The 23,303-nt window shown below is 43.8% G+C and overlaps 1 protein-coding gene and 1 non-coding gene across 4 annotated transcripts; both read right to left on the bottom strand.

Annotated features, from left to right (window-relative positions):
* Tipin (TIMELESS interacting protein) lies at positions 1–22,553 on the bottom strand. Of its 3 annotated transcripts, XM_048332247.1 has the most exons (9): positions 22,543–22,553; positions 15,337–15,341; positions 13,718–13,855; positions 13,094–13,166; positions 12,476–12,551; positions 8,676–8,798; positions 7,878–7,941; positions 3,238–3,444; positions 1–554 (listed from the first exon to the last, which is right to left on the bottom strand). In XM_048332247.1, exons 3-9 carry the CDS (start codon positions 13,845–13,847, stop codon positions 370–372), a joined length of 858 nt encoding a protein of 285 aa, XP_048188204.1. In that variant the 5' UTR covers positions 13,848–13,855; positions 15,337–15,341; positions 22,543–22,553; the 3' UTR covers positions 1–369. The 3 variants fall into 3 exon arrangements, with proteins under 3 accessions (XP_048188204.1, XP_048188203.1, XP_048188205.1); XM_048332246.1 differs by lacking the exons at positions 15,337–15,341; positions 22,543–22,553 and adding an exon at positions 17,008–17,082; XM_048332248.1 differs by lacking the exons at positions 15,337–15,341; positions 22,543–22,553 and having other exon boundaries at positions 3,238–3,442; positions 7,882–7,941; positions 13,718–13,988.
* LOC125341266 lies at positions 5,267–5,398 on the bottom strand. The gene has a single exon (XR_007208945.1). It is a non-coding gene; the product is annotated as a small Cajal body-specific RNA 14 (non-coding RNA).
* Positions 22,554–23,303: the final 750 nt, after the last annotated feature.

Raw genomic sequence — 23,303 nt, 5'->3', positions numbered from 1 at the left:
GACAGTTTGTAAAATTAAGTTTTTACTTTATACACAGACAGTAGTAAATCCACATATTTACATCTTAAAAACAGTGCTCATGGAGTGCAAACAAGGTACTGAAAGCACACTAGAGGAAGCTGCTTATCAGCTCTTAGTGATTTTATGACAACATAGCTGTATAAAACATTAAAGGTAGCAGACTAAAGCAGTAGGCATTAAGGACATAAATACAAAATTTTAAGTAGGAATCTGCAAGTTTTACTGCACAAAGGAGACAAAGCACAGCACTCCAAAACTTGCAGGATAGTGACTGCATTATTCTCTCCATGGAGGTTTGCCTAACTGCAGGGACATTCTGGATAAAGCATGAAGCCATCACTGTCCATGCTAAGAGCCATGGCCCCCACATATCTCCTCCCCTCTTGGCTGCTCTGCGTCAGGGAAGGTACTGGAGGAAGCATCACGGGGACTGTCCTCAGCATCTATGTTGGAGCTACTCAGGTCTTCCATTTGCTCTTCGCAGAGTTCAACCTCTTCAGCTACCTGTGCCCTGGGTGTGTCCATTAATGTATCTTAAAAAGAAAAATCAATGTTTACTCATAAGCACATGATCCACTCTCAGAATACAAATCAGGTTTAGAGAAATCACATCTGAGGGGCTGGGAATATGGCCTAGTGGCAAGAGTCTTGCCTCACAGACATGAAGCCCTGGGTTCGATCCCCCAGCACCACATATATAGAAAAAGCCAGAAGTGGCGCAGTGGTTCAAGTGGTATAGTGCTATCCTTGAGCAAAAAGAAGCCAGGGACGGTGCTCAGACCCTGAGTCCAAGCCCAGGACTGGCCAAAAAAAAAAAAAAAAATCACATTTGATGACTTCATGTTCATTATGATCATTATGATTACTTAATTCTAAATAAACTTCTCTTCCCACATGTATAAATAGCCCACTTAAAATGCAAAAGAATCTTACGTTGGGGGTAGCTCAGTGGTAGAATGTATGCTCAGTTAGCATGTATGACGCCCTGGGTTCAATTCTCACACCAAAAACAAAACAAAAAACAAGCTCTTTCTTAGGGAGAGGCGCCAATACAGAGACTTGAATTCAGATAACTATACTAGCTTAGACACTACACTACCTCAGACCACTTGAGCCACACTCAACAAGCATAGATAGGTCCTTGCATGACTAAACTCCATCTCTTGAATCACAGCCAAATGTAACTTCTCATTGAAAATCAAAACTACTGGAGAGAAGTTAAAAAAACAAAAAAAAAACCCACACACTTAAAGCCAGGCGCCGGTGGCTCACGCCTGTAATTCTAGCTACTCAGGAGGTTGAGATCTGAGGATCACGGTTCAAAGGCATCCCAGGCAGAAAAGTCTGTGTGATCTTATCACCAATGAACCACCAGAAAATCAGAAGTGGTGCTGTGGTTCAATGTGGTGGTGCTAGCCTTGAGCTGAAGAGCTCAGGGACAGCACTCAGGGCCAGAGTTCACGCCCCATGACCGACCAAAAAAATAAAATAAGCACTTAAGCTGGGACTGGTGACTCACACTTGTCCAAGTGATGTAATGAAAATTTAAGATATATATAAGATTCTAAGTTTTAGCAAGGATTTAGTATAACAGAATAAAATAGAAGTGGAGGGTTGAAGGCCTGGCTCCATGCCCTATGTCAGCCTATGAGTGTAAGTATCAAGTTATCTAGTTCAAGTCCCAGCTTTGGACAAAGCAACAAAAAATAATTGGGAGGGGCTGGGAATATGGCCTAGTGGCAAGAGTGCTTGCCTCGTATACATGAAGCTCTGGGTTCGATTCCTCAGCACCACATATATAGAAAAGGCCAGAAGTGGCACTGTGGCTCAAGTGGTAGAGTGCTAGTCTTGAGCAAAAAGAAGCCAGGGACAGTGCTCAGGCCCTGAGTTCAAGCCCTAGGACTGGCAAAAATAAAAGAACTGGGGGAAAAAAAAACCCCACAAAAAACAGGTGGGGACATTTCTTGCTCCCCTCAGAGAAAATGGGAATAAAGACTCCAAGGCACTTACTTTTATTTGGGCAAATTTTAAGTTGTAAATAAAAGGTGAACATTAAATACCTATTGCCAGGTACACTGTGAGAGGGCAAGGATGCTGCTAAGTCTATCTCCATGTTATTTTTCACATGGTATTAATAAAATGAACATTTGTAAAGATATTTATTTTGAGCTAGGAGAAGGTTAACACACATAATCCTAGCTACTTAGGATGAGACCAGAGAATCACAGTTCAAAGTCAGCTTAGGCAGACAAATCTGAGACTCTTATCTCCAATTAACCACCAAGAAGCCGGAAATGGATCTATGGCTCAAGTAGTAGAGTAACAGCCTTGAGTGAAAAAGCTATGGGATAGTTCTTATGTCCTGAGTTCAAGCCCCATTGCCTGCGTGCGTGCACACATGCGCATGCACACACGCACACACTTCATTTTCATTTTAACTGAAAAAAAGTCATTATCATGTAGTCACCATACTCATTTGAAAATTTTGTTACATTGTAGGGAACTTGTTTTAAAACAAAGTATTTATTTTTCACTTTTTTTTCTATTTCAGAAGAAAAAAGTAGATTACAAAAAAAGAGCTTTCTTCATTCAAATCAAACTTGTAATTTTTTTCCACCTATGGTCTTTTAAGACAGGATCATGGTTTCACATAGCCTCGGCTGGCCTTAAGCTCTCATTCACCCTAGCCTCACCTCTCAAGTTCTGAAATTACTAGTGTGTGCCACCACAGAAACAGCAAAATTTAAGGCAGCTTTAGAAGTCAGAAGGTACAGAGAAGTAAAGGACCACCCAAAGTGCAGCTCACAATAAAAGTGCCACCATGCGATAAAACCATTTTAGTACCTATTTTTGTCATAGCAAATAGCTCCACATCGGCATTATATTTGTGATGAAGGTATCATAACAATAAATTCTCATAATTACAATTCTAAAAATACACTGAATGCTTTACGGAGTCAAAGAAGAATGTATTTTTGAAAGACTCAGAATCTTAGGAGGTATTCAGTTATCCAAAAGAAAACACACACACACACAAAAGACTCCATATATTCTTTGAGATTCCTACCAGTGCACACAGACACTCTGTCTCAAACAGAAACTTACGATCACATTTGCCTACTTCTAGCGAGATTTTACTTGAGGGGACAACAGAGAAGATTCCCAACATGCCTTCAATATGGCAAGCACAGCTCATAAAACCTGCACAGAATTTACCATTTTCGAGGGTCTGACTGTTACTTAGCAGCTTCGCCTGCCTCCTTTCCAAGGCCAGCTGTTTATTTCTCTCAATTCTTTGTTGTTGCTCTTCTGTTAGGCTTTGACTTGACTCGGAAGCAAACAGCTCACTTTCAGATGAATTTGGCAGAAAAGGATCTGGCTCCTCAGCCGGCACATCAAAATTACTATTTTGCCCTTCTTCCTCTGTGGTAGAAAAGAAATGGCACATCTGTAGTGTTGAATCACAGGGAGCTCAAGCAATTTTTAAGTTGAAAACAATTACTTACAAGTGGCAAAAACCTGTCCCAAAGAAACATTTCATGAGGTATGAGAACACTGCAAATCATACTTGATTCACACACATCACATTAAAGAGGCATGTTGGGGCTGGGAATATGACCTAGTGGCAAAAGTGCTTGCCTCATATACATGAAGCCCTGGGTTCAATTCCCCAGCACCACATATATAGAAAACGGCCAGAAATGGTGCTGTGGCTCAAGTGGCAAAGTGCTAGCCTTGAGCAAAAAAAAAAAGCCAGGGACAGTGCTCAGGACCTGAGTCCAAGGCCCAGGACTGGCCAAAAAAAAAAAAAAAAGGCATGTTTAGTCAAATGGAAATATTTAAGCATGAACTAGGTCATGCTTGGGCCAATAAAAACTTAAAGATTTCATCCATCCATGTATGTAAATATGTTATTGGGGGGCTAGTGGCAAGAGTGCTTGCCTCGTATACATGAGGCCCTGGGTTCAATTCCTCAGCACCACATATATAGAAAATGGCCAGAAGTGGCGCTGTGGCTCAAGTGGCAGAGTGCTAGCCTTGAGCAAACAGAAGCCAGAGACAGTGCTCAGGCCCTGAGTCCAAGACCCAGACTGGCAAAAACAAACAAAAAATAAAAAGCAGTAAATATGTATTAGGTACGTGTGCACACACACACACACACATATTTGAGGCATAATCCCAGACTGGAAAAACATGTATACTTTTGGGATACCAGTACTGGGGCTTAAACTTGGTGTTTAGATGCTGCTTCTTAGCATTTTCACTGAAGGCTGGCATCATACCACTTGAGCTCTACTTCTGGCTTTTTGCTGATTAATTAGAGATAGGAGTCTTATAACTTTCCTGTCTGGGCTGGTGTCTTCAGACTTCCATCCCCAGATTTTATCTTCCTTAGTAGTTAGGATTAGGCTGAGAATGTGGCTGAGTGGTAGAGTGCTTGCCTAGCATGCATGAAGACCTGGGTTTGATTCTTCAGAACCATATAAGCAGAAAAATCCAGAAGTGGTGCTGTGGCTCAAGTGGCAGAGTGCTAGCCTGGAGCAAAAAGAAGCCAGGGACAGTGCTTGGGCCCTGCATCCCAAGCCCCAGCACTGGCAACAAAATAAACTAAAAAACAAAGTTAGAGCAGGGCAAGCCAGGCTCTGGTGGCTCACATCTGTAATCATAGCTACTTAGGAACCTGGAGATCATAGCAACCTGGGGATCATGGTTCTATGATCAAAGACATTGAGGCCTTTATGTTCCTCTACTAATAGTATCTTCCTTTGACCTTACTGTGTTGTGAATACCTAAGTCGTGTATCCTAAGCTTTTTTCTGCTCAAGGCCAACACTCTACCACTTGAGCCACAGCTCCAGTTATTTTGGTGGTTAACTGGAGATAAGAGTCTCATGAACTTTCCTGCTTGAGCTGGCTTTGAACCACAATCCTCATATTTCAGCCTCCTGGGTAGTTAGGATTAAGGCATGAGCCACCAGTGCCCAGCTTTGATTTACCTTTTTATCCATTAACACATAGTAAGTCCCTCAAAAGTGTTAATAACACTAACCATTGGCCTGGACAGTGGTATTTACCAGTACAATAACTATTATATATACCAAGTCATATGCCATCAGCAAATACCAAAGACATGAAATATCAGATTATTTAAATCACCCTCCTTCAACTCAGAGATGACTCTGAGGGATTCTATAAGACACTCATATTGCCCCTTGAATCTACTAAGTTATAAAAATAAAACAAAGAATGTATGGAGCCATCGCACAGAAGATCTGATAACTATACAGACACTGTCGGCAGGAACCATGTTTGATGTGTGTGACTGTCTGTGGTTACACTGAACATCTTACAAATGCAACCAACGTCAGAACAGCCACATAGACCTCACTCTCATTCTGTTTCCAGGGGCTGCACTGGAGCAAAATGCAAATTTCCGTCAGCCAATTACACTACCACAGAGCCACTGTTTTCAATGGTATATATGCATATGAAAACTGTATCTTCACATGTATTTTTGTGTTAACAGGCCCTATACAAGATTAATCGGTCAGTTGTTGTCAAAAGTTCATGCTCTGGGGCTGGGGATATGGCCTAGTGGCAAGAGTGCCTGCTTCATATACATGAGGCCCTGGGTTCGATTCCCCAGCACCACATATACAGAAAATGGCCAGAAGTGGCGCTGTGGCTCAAGTGGCAGAGTGCTAGCCTTGAGCAAAAAGAAGCCAGGGACAGTGCTCAGGCCCTGAGTCCAAGCCCCAGGACTGGCCAAAAAAAAAAAAAAAAAAGTTCATGCTCTGGAGCTAAAATCTATTTTTCACAGCCAGGAGCCAGTGGTTCACACCTGTAATCCTAGCTGCCCAGAAGGCTGAGATCTGAGGATCACTGTTCAAAGTCAGCTCAGGCAGGAAAGTCTGTGAGACTCTTATGTCCAATTAACCAGCAAGAAGCAGGAAAGAGATTAGAACTCATGTGGTAAAATGCCAGCTTTGAGCAAAATAAGCTAGAGGACAGCACTCAGGATCTGAGTTCAAGCTCCAGTACTGACATAAAAATAAATATTAAGGGGCTGGGGATATGGCCTAGTGGCAAGAGTGCTTGCCTCGTATACATGAGGCCCTGGGTTCAATTCCCCAGCACCACATATACAGAAAACGGCCAGAAGTGGCGCTGTGGCTCAAGTGGCAGAGTGCTAGCCTTGAGCAAAAAGAAGCCAGGGACAGTGCTCAGGCCCTGAGTCCAAGCCCCAGGACTGGCCAAAAAAAATAAATAAATAAATAAATAAATATTAAGGGGTTGGGGATGTAGGTTAGTGGTAGAGTGCTTGCCTTGCATGCACAACGCCCTGGGTTCGATTCCTCAGCACCACATAAACAGAAAAAGCCAGAAGTGGTATTGTGGCTCAAGTGGTAGAGTGCGAGCCTTAAGCAAAAAGAAGCCAGAGACAATGCTCAGGCCCTGAGTTCAAGCACCAGGACTGGCAAAAAAAAATATTAAAAAATTACATATATAACATGCCTAATGAAAATGAATCTTTACCTTTCAGGTCAATTTTCACAGAAGCATTTTAGCTTGCTCTTCCTAACTGTACTTTAATTACATATATACCATAAATTAAGAACTCAGTTCCATCAACCAGGTGTGGGTGGCTCATGCCTGTAATCCTAGCTACTGAGATTGAGATCTGAGGATTGCTGTTCTAAGCCAGCCCAGGCAAGAAAGTCTGGAAGACCCTTATCTCCAATTAACCCCCAGAAAACCAGAAATGGAGCTGTGGCTCCAAGTGGTATAGAGTGCTAGGTTTGAGAACAAAAGCTTAGGGATAGTACCCTTGCCCTAAGTTCAAGCCCCATGACCAACAACAATAATAAAAAACAAAAAACCCAAAACTCTGTTTCATAATACTACCTAACCTACCACAACAAGATCCATTTCTTGGGGCTGGGGATATGGCCTAGTGGCAAGAGTACCTGCCTCGTATACATGAGGCCCTGGGTTCGATTCCCCAGCACCACATATACAGAAAACGGCCAGAAGTGGCGCTGTGGCTCAAGTGGCAGAGTGCTAGCCTTGAGCAAACGGAAGCCAGGGACAGTGCTCAGGCCCTGAGTCCAAGGCCCAGGACTGGCCAAAAAAAAAAAAAAAATCCATTTCTTTTTTTTTTTCTGCCAGTCCTGGGGCTTGGACTCAGGGCCTGAGCACTGTCCCTGGCTTCTTTTTGCTCAAAGCCAAAACTCTGCCACTTGAGCCACAGCGCCACTTCTGGCCTTTTCTATGCACGTGGTGCTGAGGAATCAAACACAGGGCTTCATGTATGCAAGGCAAGCACTCTACCACTAGGCCATATTCCCAGCCCCAACTAGATCCTTTTTTTTTTTTTTTTTTTGGCCAGTCCTGGGGCTTGGACTCAGGGCCTGAGCACTGTCCCTGGCTTCTTCTTGCTCAAGGCTAGCACTCTGCCACTTGAGCCACAGCGCCCCTTCTGGCCATTTTCTGTATATGTGGTGCTGGGGAATCGAACCCAGGGCCTCATGTATACTAGGCAAGCACTCTTGCCACTAGGCCATATCCCCAGCCCTAGATCCATTTCTAAAAGCCAAGTTGTTATAAAGTAAATTTATGGCTGGGAATATGGCCTAGTGGCAAGAGTGCTCACCTCATATACATGAAGCCCTGGGTTCGATTCCCCAGCACCACATATACAGAAAACGGCCAGAAGTGGCGCTGTGGTTCAAGAGGTAGAGTGCTAGCCTTGAGCAAGAAGAAGCCAGGGACAGTGCTCAGGCCCTGAGTCCAAGCCCCAGGACTGGCCAAAAAACCAAAACAACAACAACAAAAAAAGTAAACTTATATACTTACTATTATTGCTATCAAAATCTTCATGTAAAATAGGGAGATCAAGTCGAATTCGTTTTAAACAAGTCTAAAAACAAAAAGATATTTCTGTATTTTCATCAATAATGCTGATTCCATCTTGACTAGGGAAACATAGTAGGAAATGTTGAGGGGAGTAGATTAAGTCCATCTGACCCCAAAATTCTGCTTCTGTAAATGGCTTAACTTATTTATTTGCTCTATCCCGTGTCAACTCCCTACATCTGTGCCATGCTTGCTTTGTCGCATGCTCTACCCCGTGTCAACCTCCTACATCTGTTAACTTATTGCGTGCTCTACCCCCTGTGTCAAGCCCCTACATCTGTGCTATGCAATTACCTTTATAAACCCCAATTTGAGGGCTGCTCGGGGTCACGGTGGCAGCCCCCGAGTCTGCGGTGTCCCTGGCCGGTGAGCCCGCTTTTCGCTTTCACAGTTTCAGCTCCCGAGTCTGTGCTGTGTCCCTGGCCGGTCAGTTCTGCCCCCAATAAATCCATATTTTTGCTTGAGACTGTCTCTGAGTGGTGGACTCTTGGAGGGACGGGGAATCCCCTTCCTTGAACTCCGTAACATTTCTTACCCCGTAACATAGGGAGGAAAATGATTGTTTACTTCTTTGTTTCTAAAGAGTTGTTCTTCAAGTAACTATTAACTTTCCTCTCTGCCAGGACTGATTTCAAACCAGGACCTCCCCACCCCCCAGACAGTACTTTAGCTTCAAGTCAATGTACCCTTGTGCTATTCGGCACTGCAAATGACATTCTCGATAATCACAGCACTTACCTGAACTTCCTTTTTATTTCCTAGGTATTCAACTCTGTCAATAAAATCCTCAAACTGCAGCTTGGGGAATAGCCGATGTGCCCAGTGCTCCATGTGTCTGATTAGTGTCTTCAAGTCTTCAGCCTGGCACATAAAAATAAAAATGCTAAACAGAGAACTCAACCTCACAACCGACCCTGTCAGCAGATTTCAGAATTTAAAAACAATACCAAAGTCACTTGTGTCATACTTGCAAGGGTAAGAAACTTTTAGAAGGAAATTTCAAGAGAAAAATAGTTACAAACAGTTTTGAGTATTACAAGGTGGATAGAGATCTTTTATTTTCTGCCTGTTCTGCTTGGTCTCACTCAGGGCCTCTCACTCAAGGCTGGCACTCTACCACCTGAGCCACACTTCCACTTCAGGCTTTTTGTTGGTTAATTGGTGATACGTTTCAGGCGCCAGATGCTAGTAGCTTACACCTGTAATCTAACTACTTAGGAGGCTGAGATCTGAGGACCGCAGTTCAAAGTCAGCCCAGGCAGGAAAGTCCATGAGATTCTTATTGCCAATGAACTATTCAAAAAAGCCAGAAGTAACACTGTGGTTCAAATGGTAGAGTACTAGCCTTGAGCAATAAAAGCTCAGGGACAATGCTCAGGCCCAGAGGACAAGCCCTGGGACCTTAGAAGGGGAGGGGAGTAGAGGCAGGAAGGTCTCAGAGACTTTCTTCCTCATGCTGGCTTTGAACCGTGATCCTCATATTTTAACCTCTACCGTAGCTAGGATTGACCTACCTGTGCCCAGCATAAAAAACTGCTTTACAGAGCTGGGTGTTGGTAGCTTATGCCTATAATCCTAGCCACTCAGAAGGCTGAGATCTAGGGACTGCAGTCCAAAGTCAGCCTGGGCAGAAAAGTCCCCATGAGACTCTTATCTGCAATTAACCACTCAAAAACTAGAAATGGTACTGTGGCTCAAAGTAGTAGAGCCCTAATCCTGAGCAAAAGAGCTCATGGATGCCCCACAAACAGAAAAAAAAAAAAGCTTTACACTTAAACCAATTTGTGTGTGTGTGTGTGTGTGTGTTTGTGTTTGCATGAGTGCATGTGCACTGTACTGGGACTTGAACTCAGGGTCTCTCATGCTTGGCTTTTCCACTCAAGGGCTAGAGCACTATCACCTGATATACATCTCTACTTCTCAGGTTTTCACTGTAACAGAAAACCCCAAAATAAGCTTTAATAAAATGTCAAGATTATCCCTTAGGAATTAACTAAACACTGTGACAGCTCCTTAAGTCCTATGTAGAAAAGACAGCACTCAGAATCAAGAATTCTATTAAAAAAAAACAAAACCCAAGGGCAAAGTACCAGACTAGCAAGGATATTTTAAACATTCTCAAACTGCAGTAACTCTCTGTATTTGAAATTCCAATGAAGATATTTAAAACTTAACAGGAATCAAGTCTATAATCCTAGTTACTTGGGGGAGTAGAGATTGGAGGATCATGGTTCAAAGCCAGACAGGGCATTAAAAAAAAAATGTTCTTCAGACTCCACTGTCATCCCCAGTGACAGGGGAGAGCACAGTAATAGGACTGAAGCCCAGGCCTGCCCACATAGAAGCTAAGATCCTATCTTAAAAATAATCCAGTCAAGGGCTGGAATGTGGCTTACCGGTAGAGTGCTTGTCTAGTATCGTATGCATGAGGCCCTGGAAAAAAACTGGAGATGGCACTGTGGCTCAAGTGGTACAGCACTAGCCTTGAGCACAGAAAGGCTCCAGGACAGAGCCCAGGCCCTGAGTACAAGCCCAGGAACCGGCAAAAAACAACAACACAAAAACAGCCACAAAGGGGCTGAAGGCATAGATCAAGTGGTAATATACCTGTTGTGCTCTGAGTTCAACCCTGATACTCCACACAAAATAAAAAAAATAGCTCTGTGCTGGTGGCTTATGCCTATAATCCTAGCTACTCAGGAGGCTAAGATCTAAAGATCATGGTTCAAAGCCAGCCCAAGCAAGAAAAGCCATGAGATTCTAATCTGTAATGAATTACTAGTAAGCCCAAAGTGGAGTACTAGCTTTGAGCAAAACAGCTCAGGGACAGTGCCCAGGCTAAGATCAAGCTCCAGGACCAGCACAATAAACAATTAATTAAAAGAAAAAATAAAGCCATGCTTAGTGACACACCTGCAGTCCAAATAATAGGGAGGTGAACACAGGAGGATCTCAAGTTTAAGGCCACCCTGGGTTACAAAATTCCAGGCCATCCTAGAGTCCACAGCATGACCCTGTCTCACAACACAAAAACAACAATAACAACCACAACAACCCCCCCCCCCAATCAAGTTTAATACACTAGATCAATAAGTTATAAATTCTTGGGTTTCCTGTAAAATATCTCATTCTTAACAATGTTGTAAAACAGGATAGTGAATGGAAAGTACAGGGTATGGAATAGACCACACAGACTGAATCCCCAAATCTACTGCTTACAAACCAGCTACTTTTCTCTGCCTATTTCCTCCTGCATGGAATTAATACTCACAACTAATAGGATTAATCAAATAGAATATCCAACACAAGGTAGACACTGAAGAAAACAACCAGCTCTACCAAATATTACTAAATATGTAATCATGAGAGCAGGTCTCCTCACTCTCCTTCTGATAGTAAAGGTAAAGTTATTTCAGGAATTAAAGCAGCAAGGGTCATTTTCAAGTTGTTAAGAGGAGCTAGTTTACCACTTCCCTCATAAAACCATCTTAGTCCAGGCACTGGTAGCACACACCTGTAATCCTAGCGACTGTGAAAAAGGAGATCTGAGGATGGAGGTTTGAAGCCAGCCCAAACAGAAAAGTCCATGAGATGCTTATCTCTAATTAACCAGCAACAAGCCCAGAGTTTAGATGTGGTTCAAGAGTACAGTGCCAGCACTGAGCAAAAAAGCCAACCAAGAGTGTGAGGCCCTGGGTTCAAGTCCCAGTCCCCCCCACCCCACACACACACTCCAACAACAAAATAATCTCAGACCCAAGGACACAAGAAGAAACTAAGCTAGGAACATAATTCGGTGATAGAGCTCTCACCATGTGCCATGCCCATTTGATCCCTAACACTGCAACATAATAACTTTAAGAGGGAAAAAATTAAATACAGAGACTCTCAAGTCACATATAAGGGGGAAAAAAGAAGTGAGGACTCAAAATTATGAAAAAATAGTAAAACATAAGAAAATAGTAAAATTTTCAAGGGAAAATATATTAGAATAGCGTACACTCTCAAAGTTCATACTGGAGCACTAAAGAAACAGGAAGTGCATGTTCTTCATGTAAGTTTACTTATTTTAACAATAGCTCATCGTGAATATGATCAAGACTTCACAGATTAAGAGTACTACCTGAAAATTTCAACAAGAACAAGCCAGACACTGGTGGCTCACGCCTATAATCCTAGTTATTAGAGTCTAATCTGAGGATTGAGGTTCAGTGCCAGTCTGGGCAGCAAAGACCATGAGACCCTTATCTTCAATGAACCATAAGAAAACCACAAGTGACATTGTGGGTCAAAGTGGTACAGCACTAGCATTGACTTCAGGGACAGCACCCAGGTCCTGAGTTCAAGCCTCACAACCACCACCAATAACAAAAACAAAAGAACAATGAACTAATGGAGCTATAAATGGTTTTCTAAATACCCTAGTTTATGTTCAGTTTAGTGGCAAAAGAAAACTCAGGCTCACATTCCCTTATGTACATACATGCATACATACATGTATGCATACATACATAAAATAAAAACCAGGCATTTCTTACCTCGTGACCTTTACCTTTAAATTTTGTTTTATCAAATACATGTCTTAAGGCTGGAAGACCTCTCTCTGAAATTAATCTGTAAATAAACATAAAAATTTTGACTGTTCTAGTCACATCAAAACCAAGACCACAGAAAAACAAAACATTTTCCTTTGAACTTACAAAAAAATCAGATCTCGCTTCCGGCACAGGGGCTCACACCCATAATCCTATCAGAGATTTCAGAGATTGGGAGGAAGGCAGTTTAAGGAAAGGGGTCAGGGAGGGTGGTACATGACTGTCATCCTAGCTACTTGGGAGACTGAGATCACAAAGACTGAAGTTTGAGGCCAGCCTGAGCAAGAAAAGTCCACCAGAAACCATCTGAACATCTAAAGCTGGACATACATGTCATCTCTACTAAGAAGGGAAATGCAAATGAAAAGACCCTTGTCCAGGCTAGCACAAGCAAAAAAAAAGAGGTATGGCTCAAGTGGTAGAGTGCCAATTCAGCAAGTTTGAAGCTCTTAGTTCAAACTCCATACTGCCAACAAATTAAATAGATCCAAATCCAAGGCTTCTAGCATTAGAATGATGGAAAAGAAAAAGTATAAATGTAGAAGCAGTAAATGTACATACCTCTGAGCATCCAACTTGGGTAGATTCCTTTTAACTGTTCTCTTTTGGGGAACAGGTACTCTTCTCCCTGACTCTAGTGAAACAAACCAAGAATTAGTACTAATTTAAGCCTTACTTGCAAAATGTATTGTTTCTAAGCTGACAGATAACTAAATGTGGTACATGTCTACAATTCCAGCACTCAGGAGGCTGAAAGCAGGAGACTCCTAGATAGAAGGCCAGCCTGCACGGCAGAGCAAAATTATTTCAAAAAATAAATAATAAGTAAATAGTCCATGGGAGCTGGGTGCTGGTGGCTTACATCTAGAATCTTAACTACTCAGGAGGCTGAGATCTGAGGATTGCAGTGCAAAAGCCAGCCTGGGCAGAAAAGTCTGAGACTTTTTTTTTTAATCTCCAATTAAACACACACACACACACACACACACACACATACACACACACACACACACACCACAAAACAACAAATCCCCAGCCAAAAGTGGAGCTGTGGCTCAAATGGTAGAGGACAAGCCTCTAGCAAAAAAGCTCAAAGATAGCACCTAGGCCCTGAGTTCAAACCCCAGTACTGGCATACATACATACAGAACTATGGGATGTTTCTGTGAAACTCTCAATGCTGACCTTCATCAGGCTCAGCTTCTGCACCATCTCTCTCTGGAGAGGCTGGAGGTGGGAAAGGAGGAAAAGTTTCATCTTCGACATGCTCATAATCTGGAAGATCCATCAAGCCATTTTCTTGTGGTTCTAGCATCTTTTTCTCTAGAGAAAAAAAGCACAATTATGTTTATTCATCCAAAATAGTTTTCTTATTACAGTCAAGCCCTATCTGTAGCAAAAATTCATGTTTCAATCACTTAAATCACACCTAAAATACATAACACAAAAAGTAGAGAAGAGTAATTATGGAGGAAAAGGACTAGGCTGAAAACCAAACTTAAATGTAATGTGGACTTCACCACTAAATAATATGACTTTGAACAAATCATTTTATATCAATTACTGAGTTCCCTCAATCATAAAAGGATTCAGTTGATTTTTTTTGCCCAGTCCTGAGCTTGAACTCAGGGCCTGAGCACTGTCCCTGGCTTCTTTTTGCTCAAGCCACTTGAGCCACAGCGCCACTTCTGGCTGTTTTCTATGTATGTGGTGCTGGGGAATCGAACCCAGGGGTGCATGTATACGAGGCAAGCGCTCTAGCCACTAGGCCATATTCCCAGCCTAGTTAACTAATTTTTAACTTCACCCCAACTGAGCTCTAAATTCCTACTGCCTATTTTCTAGTTCTGCAATGTCTCACTCACTAGCTCATTATGTACAAAACTCACCTTCTAAGTGTTCTAAATTCTGTGAATATAGTTCCAGCACTCAAGAGGCTGAGATCCCTTGAGCTGAGGAATCTGAGGCCAGCCAGGGCAACAGGTACCTAGTATCTAAGTAAATAAACAAATAATCAATCCAAAACTAAACCTATTGGAACTAGTTAAATCTCTAAAATTCCTATGACCATACAAAGCTTCTATTCCTGATGATGCCACTGGCCCCTTTTTTTCCTGTGTGTGTGCTGGTCCTGGGGCTTTGAATGCAGGGCCTAGGAGCTGTCTCTTTAGCTTTTTGCTTAAGGCTGGCACTCTACCACTTGAGCTACACCTCTATTCCAGCTTCTTTTTGTGTGCCAAACTTGGGACTTGAACTCAGGATCTGGGTGCTGTCCCTGAGCTTCTTTTGCTCAAGGCTAATGCTCTATCTACCACTTGAGCCACAGCTTCAGTTTTATTTTAGTTTTTTTTAAGTTTATTAAAAATAAAGCTTCATGGCTGGGCGCTGGTGGCTCACACCTATAATCCTAGCTACTCAGGAGGCTGAGATCTGAGGATCGAAGTTCAAAGCCACCCAGGCAGCAAAGTCTGTGCAACTATCTCTAATCAACCACCAGAAAACCAGAAGTGGTGCTATGTATGTATGGCTCAAAGTAGTAGAGTGTTACCCTAGAGCAGTAAGAGCTCAGGGACAGTGACCAGGCCCACAGTCCGAGCTGCATGACTGATTTAAAAAAAAAAAAAAAAAGTGCCATGGTCTTTCCTGCCAGGGCTGGTTTCAAACCATGATGCTCAAATCTCAACCTTGTGAACAGCTAGGATTACAGGCATGCGCCACCAGCACCCAGCTCACTTCCAGCTTTTTGCAGGTTAACAGGAGTAAGAGTCTCACATACTTTGATGCCCAGTCTGGTTTCCAAGGACCTCAGCTGCATGAATAGCTCGGATTACAGGTGTGAACAACTGGTGCCTGGCTGACCCACTGGATCTTTGTAAGAACGACAGATTTTCAAAACTGGGAAGTGATGTCATATAATCTAAATAACTTTGTCGCTAACAGAGGCTCAAGAGGTACAGGACTTGCCTAGCATGTCCTAGCCACTGGCCTGGGTTCAATTCCCAGCAGTATCGCAAAACAAGCAAGGAGTATCTTTAATTTTGTTCTAATTAAGTCGTACTAAGTTAGGATTTAATTTAAAGTTACATTATCACCGGTTGGAACCAGACAACTTTGAGGCTGACAGAGTCTGGAGTTTGATGACAGAACATAACCTATATTAAATGTAGCAAGGAACCTGCTGTTGATGCACATCTGTAACTCTAGCTCCTTAAAAGACTGAGATTTGGAAGTAACAAGTTGAACAAGAAATGTACTCACTGTCTTACATATGAATCTGTAACCCCTCTGTACCACACTTTGACAATAAAGAAAAAAGTTTAAGGGGCTGGGAATATGGCCTAGTGGCAAGAGTGCTTGCCTCGTATACATGAAGCCCTGGGTTCGATTCCCCAGCACCACATATACAGAAAGTGGCCAGAAGTGGCGCTGTGGCTCAAGTGGCAGAGGGCTCATCTTGAGCAAAAGGAAGCCAGGGACAGTGCTCAGCCCCTGAGTCCAAGGCCCAAGACTGGCAAAAAAAAAAAAAAAAAGAAAAGAAAAAAAGTTTAATAATAATAAAAAAGACTTGAGATCTGGGGACTGCGGTTCAAAGCCAGCCCAGGAAGGAAATTAACTACCAAAAAAAGTGGGAAGTGACGCTGTGGCTTAAGTGGTAAGAGTGAACACAAAGGATCAGGGACAGCACCCAGGCCCTGAGTTCAAACCTGGAACGAAAAATAAATGAATGAATAAATAAATAAAATGTAGTGAGGAAGTGGTCAAGCATGGGCTGTGGCTTAGCAAAAGATCGATTTTGCTTACTATCTGTAGAATCAGATATTCCATACACTGCTTTCTACTCCTGGCCAATATTCACAGAAGTGTCTTTTTTTTTTTTAAGACACTGATAAAATGGCCTTCTTAATTTCCTCCTTGGCTCCAAACTCGCCGAGGATTGGTAAAGGGAGTCATTCTTTCCCACACTCTTCTGTTTTCAACGTCCAACTTTCCCCCTAAAGAGTTGTCAAAGCAGAAGCCCCCTCACGGCCGGGGAGCGGCTGCCAGGCGGCCTTGCTGACCGCCTGTCCCACTCGGGTGCCTCCCCACCCCTCTTCACCCACCTGCTCCCTCTCACAGCCACCCACGTGCACTTCACAGCCACAGGTCGCCGAGGCTTAGCAGGCACAGCGAAGCCCGAGCGGGGAGACAGCCACAGAGAACAGCATGTTCCTTCCAGTTAAAGGCTCGAGTGGCGACACCCGGGCCCCCGGAACCTTTAACACCACAGTCGAAGGTGCCCGCCGGACTCGCAACCCCGTAGGCCCACAGGCCCAGGCCGCCCGGGCCGCCACTCTCCCATCCCGCTCAAGCTAGGTGACCGCCGAAGCTCCGTCTCAGCCTCCACACCCCCTTGCTTGAACACCCCACCCAGCTCCCTAGATCTCGGGCAGCCGCCAGGAACAACCTCCCCACTCCGAAGCCATTCCCACACTCACCTCTGGTGAAGCGCACCGCCTCAGCGCGGTACTTGGCGCGGCGAGCGGATCGGAAATCTCGCGAGACTCGAACTCCGATCGTGGAAAGAGCCCTCGGCGTTTGGCGCCAAATCGCGGGGGTGGGCGTGGTCTCGTTGGACACGCCCCCAACGTGCACGCCCATCCATGCAGGGGCCCCGCCTTCCCAAGCCCAGGGCTCTGCCTTGCTTCCGCCGCCTTGCTCAGAGTTCAGCCTCCCTGTTGCTCTTTCAGGGACTTTATAAACTTTACACGTAAATCTGAGTTTCTTCAAAAACCGAGTGGTGAGTAGTATAAAAGAGTGGAAGTGAAAAAGAATATCGCTGAAAAACTGCTGTTTCAGGGGCTGGGGATATGGCCTAGTGGTAGAGTGCCTGCCTCACATGCATGAAACCCTGGGTTCGATTCCCCAGCACCACATATAAAGAAAGCGGCCAGAAGTGGCGCTGTGGCTCAAGTGGTGCTGTGGCTCAAGTGGCAGAGTGCTAGCCTTGAGCAAAAAAGTAGCCAGGGACAGTGCTCAGGCCCTGAGTCCAAGCCCAGGACTGGCAAAAAAAACAACAACACTATTGTTTCAAACTTCATAGAATGCCTTGGTAGATTGTATTCTTTATTGAACAACAACCTGAGAAAGGACTTGCTAAAAACAGGGCGCTCACACCTATAATCCTACCTACTCAGGAGGCTGAGATCTGAGGATCTCAGTTCGGAAAGTCCATGAGACTCTTATCTTCAATTAAAATGGAAGTGGAGGGGCTGGGAATATGGCCTAGTAGTGGTAGAGTGCTCACTTCATATACATGAAGCCCTGGGTTTGATTCCTTAGCTCCACATATACAGAAAAAGCCAGAAGTAGCGCTGTGGCTCAAGAGGTAGAGTGTTAACCTTGAGCAAAAAGAAGCCAAGGACAGTACTCAGGCTGAATCCAAGACCCAGGACTGGCCAAAAAAAAAAAAAAAAAAAAAGGAAGTGGAGCTGTGGTTCAAGTGGTAGAGTGAGCAAAAATGCCCAGGGCTAGTGCCCAGGCCCTGAGTTCAAACAAAAGCAAAACCAACCACACACACATACACATACACACACAATGCTCTCACAATGCATACAAAGCATATTATATATGATATTTATATTTATTATACAATATTTATATATTATATAAATGCATATAAAGCTGGGTACAAGTGGCTCACACCTGTAACCCTAGGTATGCTACTGAGGAGGCTGAGATCTGAGGATCACGGTTCAAAGCCAGCCTGGGCAGGAAAGTCCTTAAGACTCTTTACCTCCAGTTAATCACACACACATACAAAAATGCCAGAAGTGTAGTATAGCTATGGCTCAAGTGGTAGAGTGCTAGCATGAGCACAAAAGCTCAGGGATAGTGCCCAGGCTTTGAGTTCAAGCTCCAAGACCGGACAAAAAGGAGGAAGAGGAGGAAGAGGAGGGGGAGGAGGGGGAGGAGGAAGAAGAGGAGGAGGAGGAGGAGGAGTGGGAGGGGGGAGGGAGGAGAGGAGGAGGAAGAGGAGGAGGAGGAGGGGGAGGAGGAAGAGGAGGGGGGAAGAAGAGGGGGGAAGAGGAGGGGAAGGGGGAGGGGGAGGGGGAGGAGGGGGGGAGGGAGAGGAGGAGGAGGAGGAGGAGGGGAGAAGGAGGAAGGGAGGAGGGAGGCTGGGAATATGGCCTAGTGGCAAGAGTGCTCGCTTCATATACATGAAGCCCTGGGTTCGATTCCCCAGCACCACATATATCGAAAACAGCCAGAAGTGGCGCTGTGGCTTAAGTGGCAGAGTGCTAGCCTTGAGCAAAAAGAAACCAGGGACAGTGCTCAGGCCCTGAGTCCAAGGCCCAGGACTGGCAAAAAAAAAAAAAAAAAAAAGAAAGAAAAAGAAAAGACCAGTAGTGGCGCTGTGGCTCAAGTTGGCAGAGTGCTAGCCTTGAGCAAAAGGAAGCCAGGGACAGTGTTCAGAGGGCCCTGAGTTTAAGCCCCAGGACTGGCCAAAAAAAAAAAAAGAAAGAAAAAGGAGAGGGAGGAAGGAGGAGAGAAGGATAAATAGCTCTGTGATTCAACACTATGTGATGTTATAATGCTATCATAACAACAATAGCAATAATGTAATGTATGTTACTAGGCTATACAATTAGAGTAATCTGAGGCATTGTGGAAAGAGACTTAAAATTACCCAACAGTGCTGGGGTGCTTGTGGCTCACCCCTGTAATCCTAGCCACTCGGGATACTGAGATCTGGGGATCCCAATTTGATAGTAGCTTGGGCAGGAAAGTCTGAGATTCATCTCCAATTAACAAGTAAGAAGCCAGAAGTGGAGTTGTGGCTCAAGTGGTAGAGGACTAGTGAAAAAGCTTAGAGACAGTGCCCAGGCCATAGTAGCAGCACAAAATAAGAAATAAATAAATAAAACTACAAATCAGGAGACATGCATGGTTCAAGTAGTAGGGAACTTGCCTAACAAGAGCAAAAGCCCTGTAGTGGAGAAAAAAATTGGTAGATCAAGGGGGTGGGTATATGGCCCAGTTGCCTTGTACACATGAAGCTCTGGGTTCAATTCCCCAGCACCATGTATACAGAAAATGGCCAGAAGTGGGGGGAGGGGGGAGGGGGAGGGGGGAGGGGGAGGGGGGTATGAGGGACAAGGTAACAAACAGTACAAGAAATGTATCCAATGCCTAACGTATGAAACTGTAACCTCTCTGTCTCTCTGTACATCAGTTTGATAATAAAAATTTGAAAAAAAAAAAAAAAAAAGAAAAAGAAAATGGCCAGAAGTGGCACTGTGGCTCAAATGGCAGAGTGCTAGCCTTGAGCAAAAAGAAACTAGGGACAGTGCTCAGGCCCTGAGTCCAAGGCCCAGGACTGGCAAAATAAATAAATAATTTGTAGATCAATAATCAGAGTTTATAATATCTTACCATTTATACAAATCCAGGATTATTGTCATGTATGGTTCATTATCAGAAATAAAACTTAAGGCAAATTCTAAGATCACTATTAGGTGACCTACCTTTGAGTAAGTATAAATTATAAAAAAAAGATTGAGGGCTGGGGATATGGCCTAGTGGCAGAGTGCCTGCCTCATATACATGAGGCCCTGGGTTCGATTCCCCAGCACCACATATACAGAAAATGGCCAGAAGTGGCGCTGTGGCTCAAGTGGCAGAGTGCTAGCCTTGAGCAAAAAGAAGCCAGGGACAGTGCTCAGGCCCTGAGTCCAAGCCCCAGGACTGGCCAAAGAAAAAAAAAAAGATTGATAGTCACACTTTCAGATGCTTCTACCTGTGTAGGTCACCTATGCTTTTATGAAGGTTCCCAGATCACAGCTGCTTACATGATATAATCATTGGCAGCTTCCTGCCTGTAGTTTCACAAAGCAATTGGCAGGAAAAGGATGATAGCAGAACTTTTTTTGGAGGAGGAGAAAAAGAAATAAAAGAAGAGGAAGAAAACCAGGCACAGGTAGCTCATGCCTATAATCCTAGCTACTCAGGAGGCTGATCTGAAGATCACAGTTCAAAAGCCAGCCTGGGCAGGAAAGTCCATGAGACTCTTATCTCCAATTAACCACTGGAAAAACCGGTAGTGGCACTGTGGCTCAAAGTGGTAGAGCAACTAGCCTTGAGCTAAAGAGCTCAGGGACAGTGCTTAGGCCCAGAGTACAAGGCCCACAGCCCCACAACCAAAAAAGAAGAAGAAGAAAAATAAAAGAGGAGAAAGAGGGGGAGGAGAAGAAAAAGAAAAGAAAGCCCATGGTGACAAGCATTTGAATAAGAGATTGGAGATTTATTTGTTTCATCTCAGACCAGATTTGAGAGTAAGAAGATCCAGGATACTGGATTGTGATTCCAAAGGAAGTCAAGACACTGTTGTGCCAAGTCGCGAAACCACCACCAAGAAGACCACCGAGACTCAGACATTCCGAAATGCAAAAGCAAGGCAAGGCTTTATTTAAGCAAGCTGCAACTCGGGCCTCGTCCTACCACCGACACAGCGGAGGTTAGGAGGCAGCCTCGAGCTGTGATTACACAGAGCTTATAAAGGCTAAAAGACAAAGTTACAGCAATCAGATGTTCAAGCAAGCAAGATTAGGGGTACAAATCTGATTGGCTCAGGGCTCGAGGTATTCTAGGGGCGGTTAGAGTTAAGCATTCCCAGTCGTTAGAGTTCTCGACCAGCTGGGCCCTAATAAGCTTGTCCTGGGTTTGCTCACAGGGCCTGCTTATTTTCAGGTTCACGTGGTAAAGTGGGGTTCGCGTGGTAAAGTGGGGCCTGACTTCAAAGTCTGGCACTTCATTACTACTACTTCACAGCTGCCCTTTAGAAAGTTGGTCTGACCCAGGTGTATCTTTTTTCACTGTGCCTCCCAAGTGTAAAAAGGAACCGGGGTAAACCTCCCCAACTCCCCTCAAAAAAAAAAAAAAAAAAAAAAGCCCAATCTGACATCCTGTCTGATTTACTGATTTAAGCCACATTCTGAACCACAGACTGAAATCCTGAAATCACAACATCCTCCACTGGACTGCAGCATCTTTTCCTTTAAATGAAGGGCAAGTGACCATTAAACGTGGCTCCCCAAAATAACCTAGTGGTTTCATTGCAACTGGAATGCCTGACATTGAGAACTAGGAAGTGGGTACAGCTCCCGTGGGGGAGGGACCTGGTTTCACCCTTCACATTTGTTTCCACTCAGCTCAAAGACAGTGGCTAAACCTTACCTGAGCTTCAGTAACTAATGTAACTATCTCAGTTACAATGTAACTAATGTTAGTTACATTACTAATTAGTTACATTAATTACATTAGTTACATTACTAATTAGTTGCATTACTAGTTAGTTACTAATGTAACTAATCTCAGTTATGTTAATTTTTTTTCAAAACTAGCTCTACCTGAAAATCAATTATAGACAAAGGGAGTTACTGATTGTAAAAGTACTTGATAAAGAGCTGCAGTTCTCAGCTGAGCTCCTGTGGCTCATGCCTGTAATCCTAGTTACTCAGGAGTCTGAGATTCTAGAGGATTGTGGTTCAAAGCCAGGTTAAGCAGGAAAGTCCATGCGACTCTTACCTCCAATTAACTAGCAAAAAAGCTGGAAGTGAAGCTGTGGCTCAAGTAGCAGCTCAGTAGCCTCTTTTTTTCTTTTTCTTGTACCCACCCTGGGGCTTCAACTCAGGGCTTGGGCACTAAGCTTTTGTGCTCAAAGATGGCACTCTACCATGTGAGCCACACAGCTCAACTTCCAGTTTGGGGCGGTTAATTGGATATAAGAGTATCTCTAACTTTTCCTGCCTACGCTGGCTTCAAACTGCAATCCTCAGATCTCAGCCTCCTGAGTAGCTAGGATTACAGTCATGAGCCACCACTGCCCGGCATGTTGTTCACTTTTAACTTCTGTTTGTAATAACCAAAATTACTTTTTTTTTTTGTATGAATACAAGTATTGGAGCTTGAACACAAGCCTGAGCATTCATTGTCCCTTAGCTTTTTTTTTTCCAATGATGGTGCTCTACCACGTGAGCCACACCTTTCCTTGTGACTTTTCCTAAATTGAGATAAGAGATTCACAGACCTTCCTGCTTTGCCAATGCTGACTTGGAACTACATATCTTCCCCCCCCCACCATTGGTCATGGGGTTTGAAGTCAAGGCCTGGGCACTGTCTCTGCGCTCTTTCACTCAAGGCTAGTGCTCTACCACTTTGAGCCACAGTGCCACTTCCGGTTTCTTAGTAATTAACTGGAAATAAGAGTCTCATGGAGTTTCCTGCCCAGGCTGGCTTTGAACTGTGATCCTCAGATCTCAGTCTCCTGAGTAGCTAGGATTACAGGCGTAAGCCACAAGTGCCTGGCCATCCTCAGATTTTAGCCCCTTGCAGAGCTAGGATTACAGGCATGAGCAATTGGCACTCATCTTAATCAAAATTTCTTATTTTGAAAATCCCAAATAAGGTTTTTGTATAAGACGATTTTTTTTTCCCTTTGTGCCAGTAGTGGACCTTGAACTCTACCACTTGAACCCCACCTCCACTTTCTGCTTTTTTTTGCTGGTTTACTAGAGATAAGAAGCTCATGGCCTTTGCTGTCTGTCTGGCTTAGAACCGTAATCCTCAGATCTCAGCCTTTGGAGTTGTTAGGATTTCAGGTGTGACCACCAGGCCTGGGTTTGAGAATAAAAGTTCTTAATTTGAAAAAAAAAAAAGCTCTTAATTTGTAAAGGAACAATAAATAAATAAAATGAACATATGAAATTGACTGACCCCACAATATCAACTACAT

Source organism: Perognathus longimembris, chromosome 23 (genome assembly GCF_023159225.1).
Source record: "Perognathus longimembris pacificus isolate PPM17 chromosome 23, ASM2315922v1, whole genome shotgun sequence".
Taxonomy (NCBI): Eukaryota; Metazoa; Chordata; class Mammalia; order Rodentia; family Heteromyidae; genus Perognathus; species Perognathus longimembris.
Note: the sequence above shows the minus strand (reverse complement) of the source record. Positions and strands in the feature narration are given on the sequence as shown.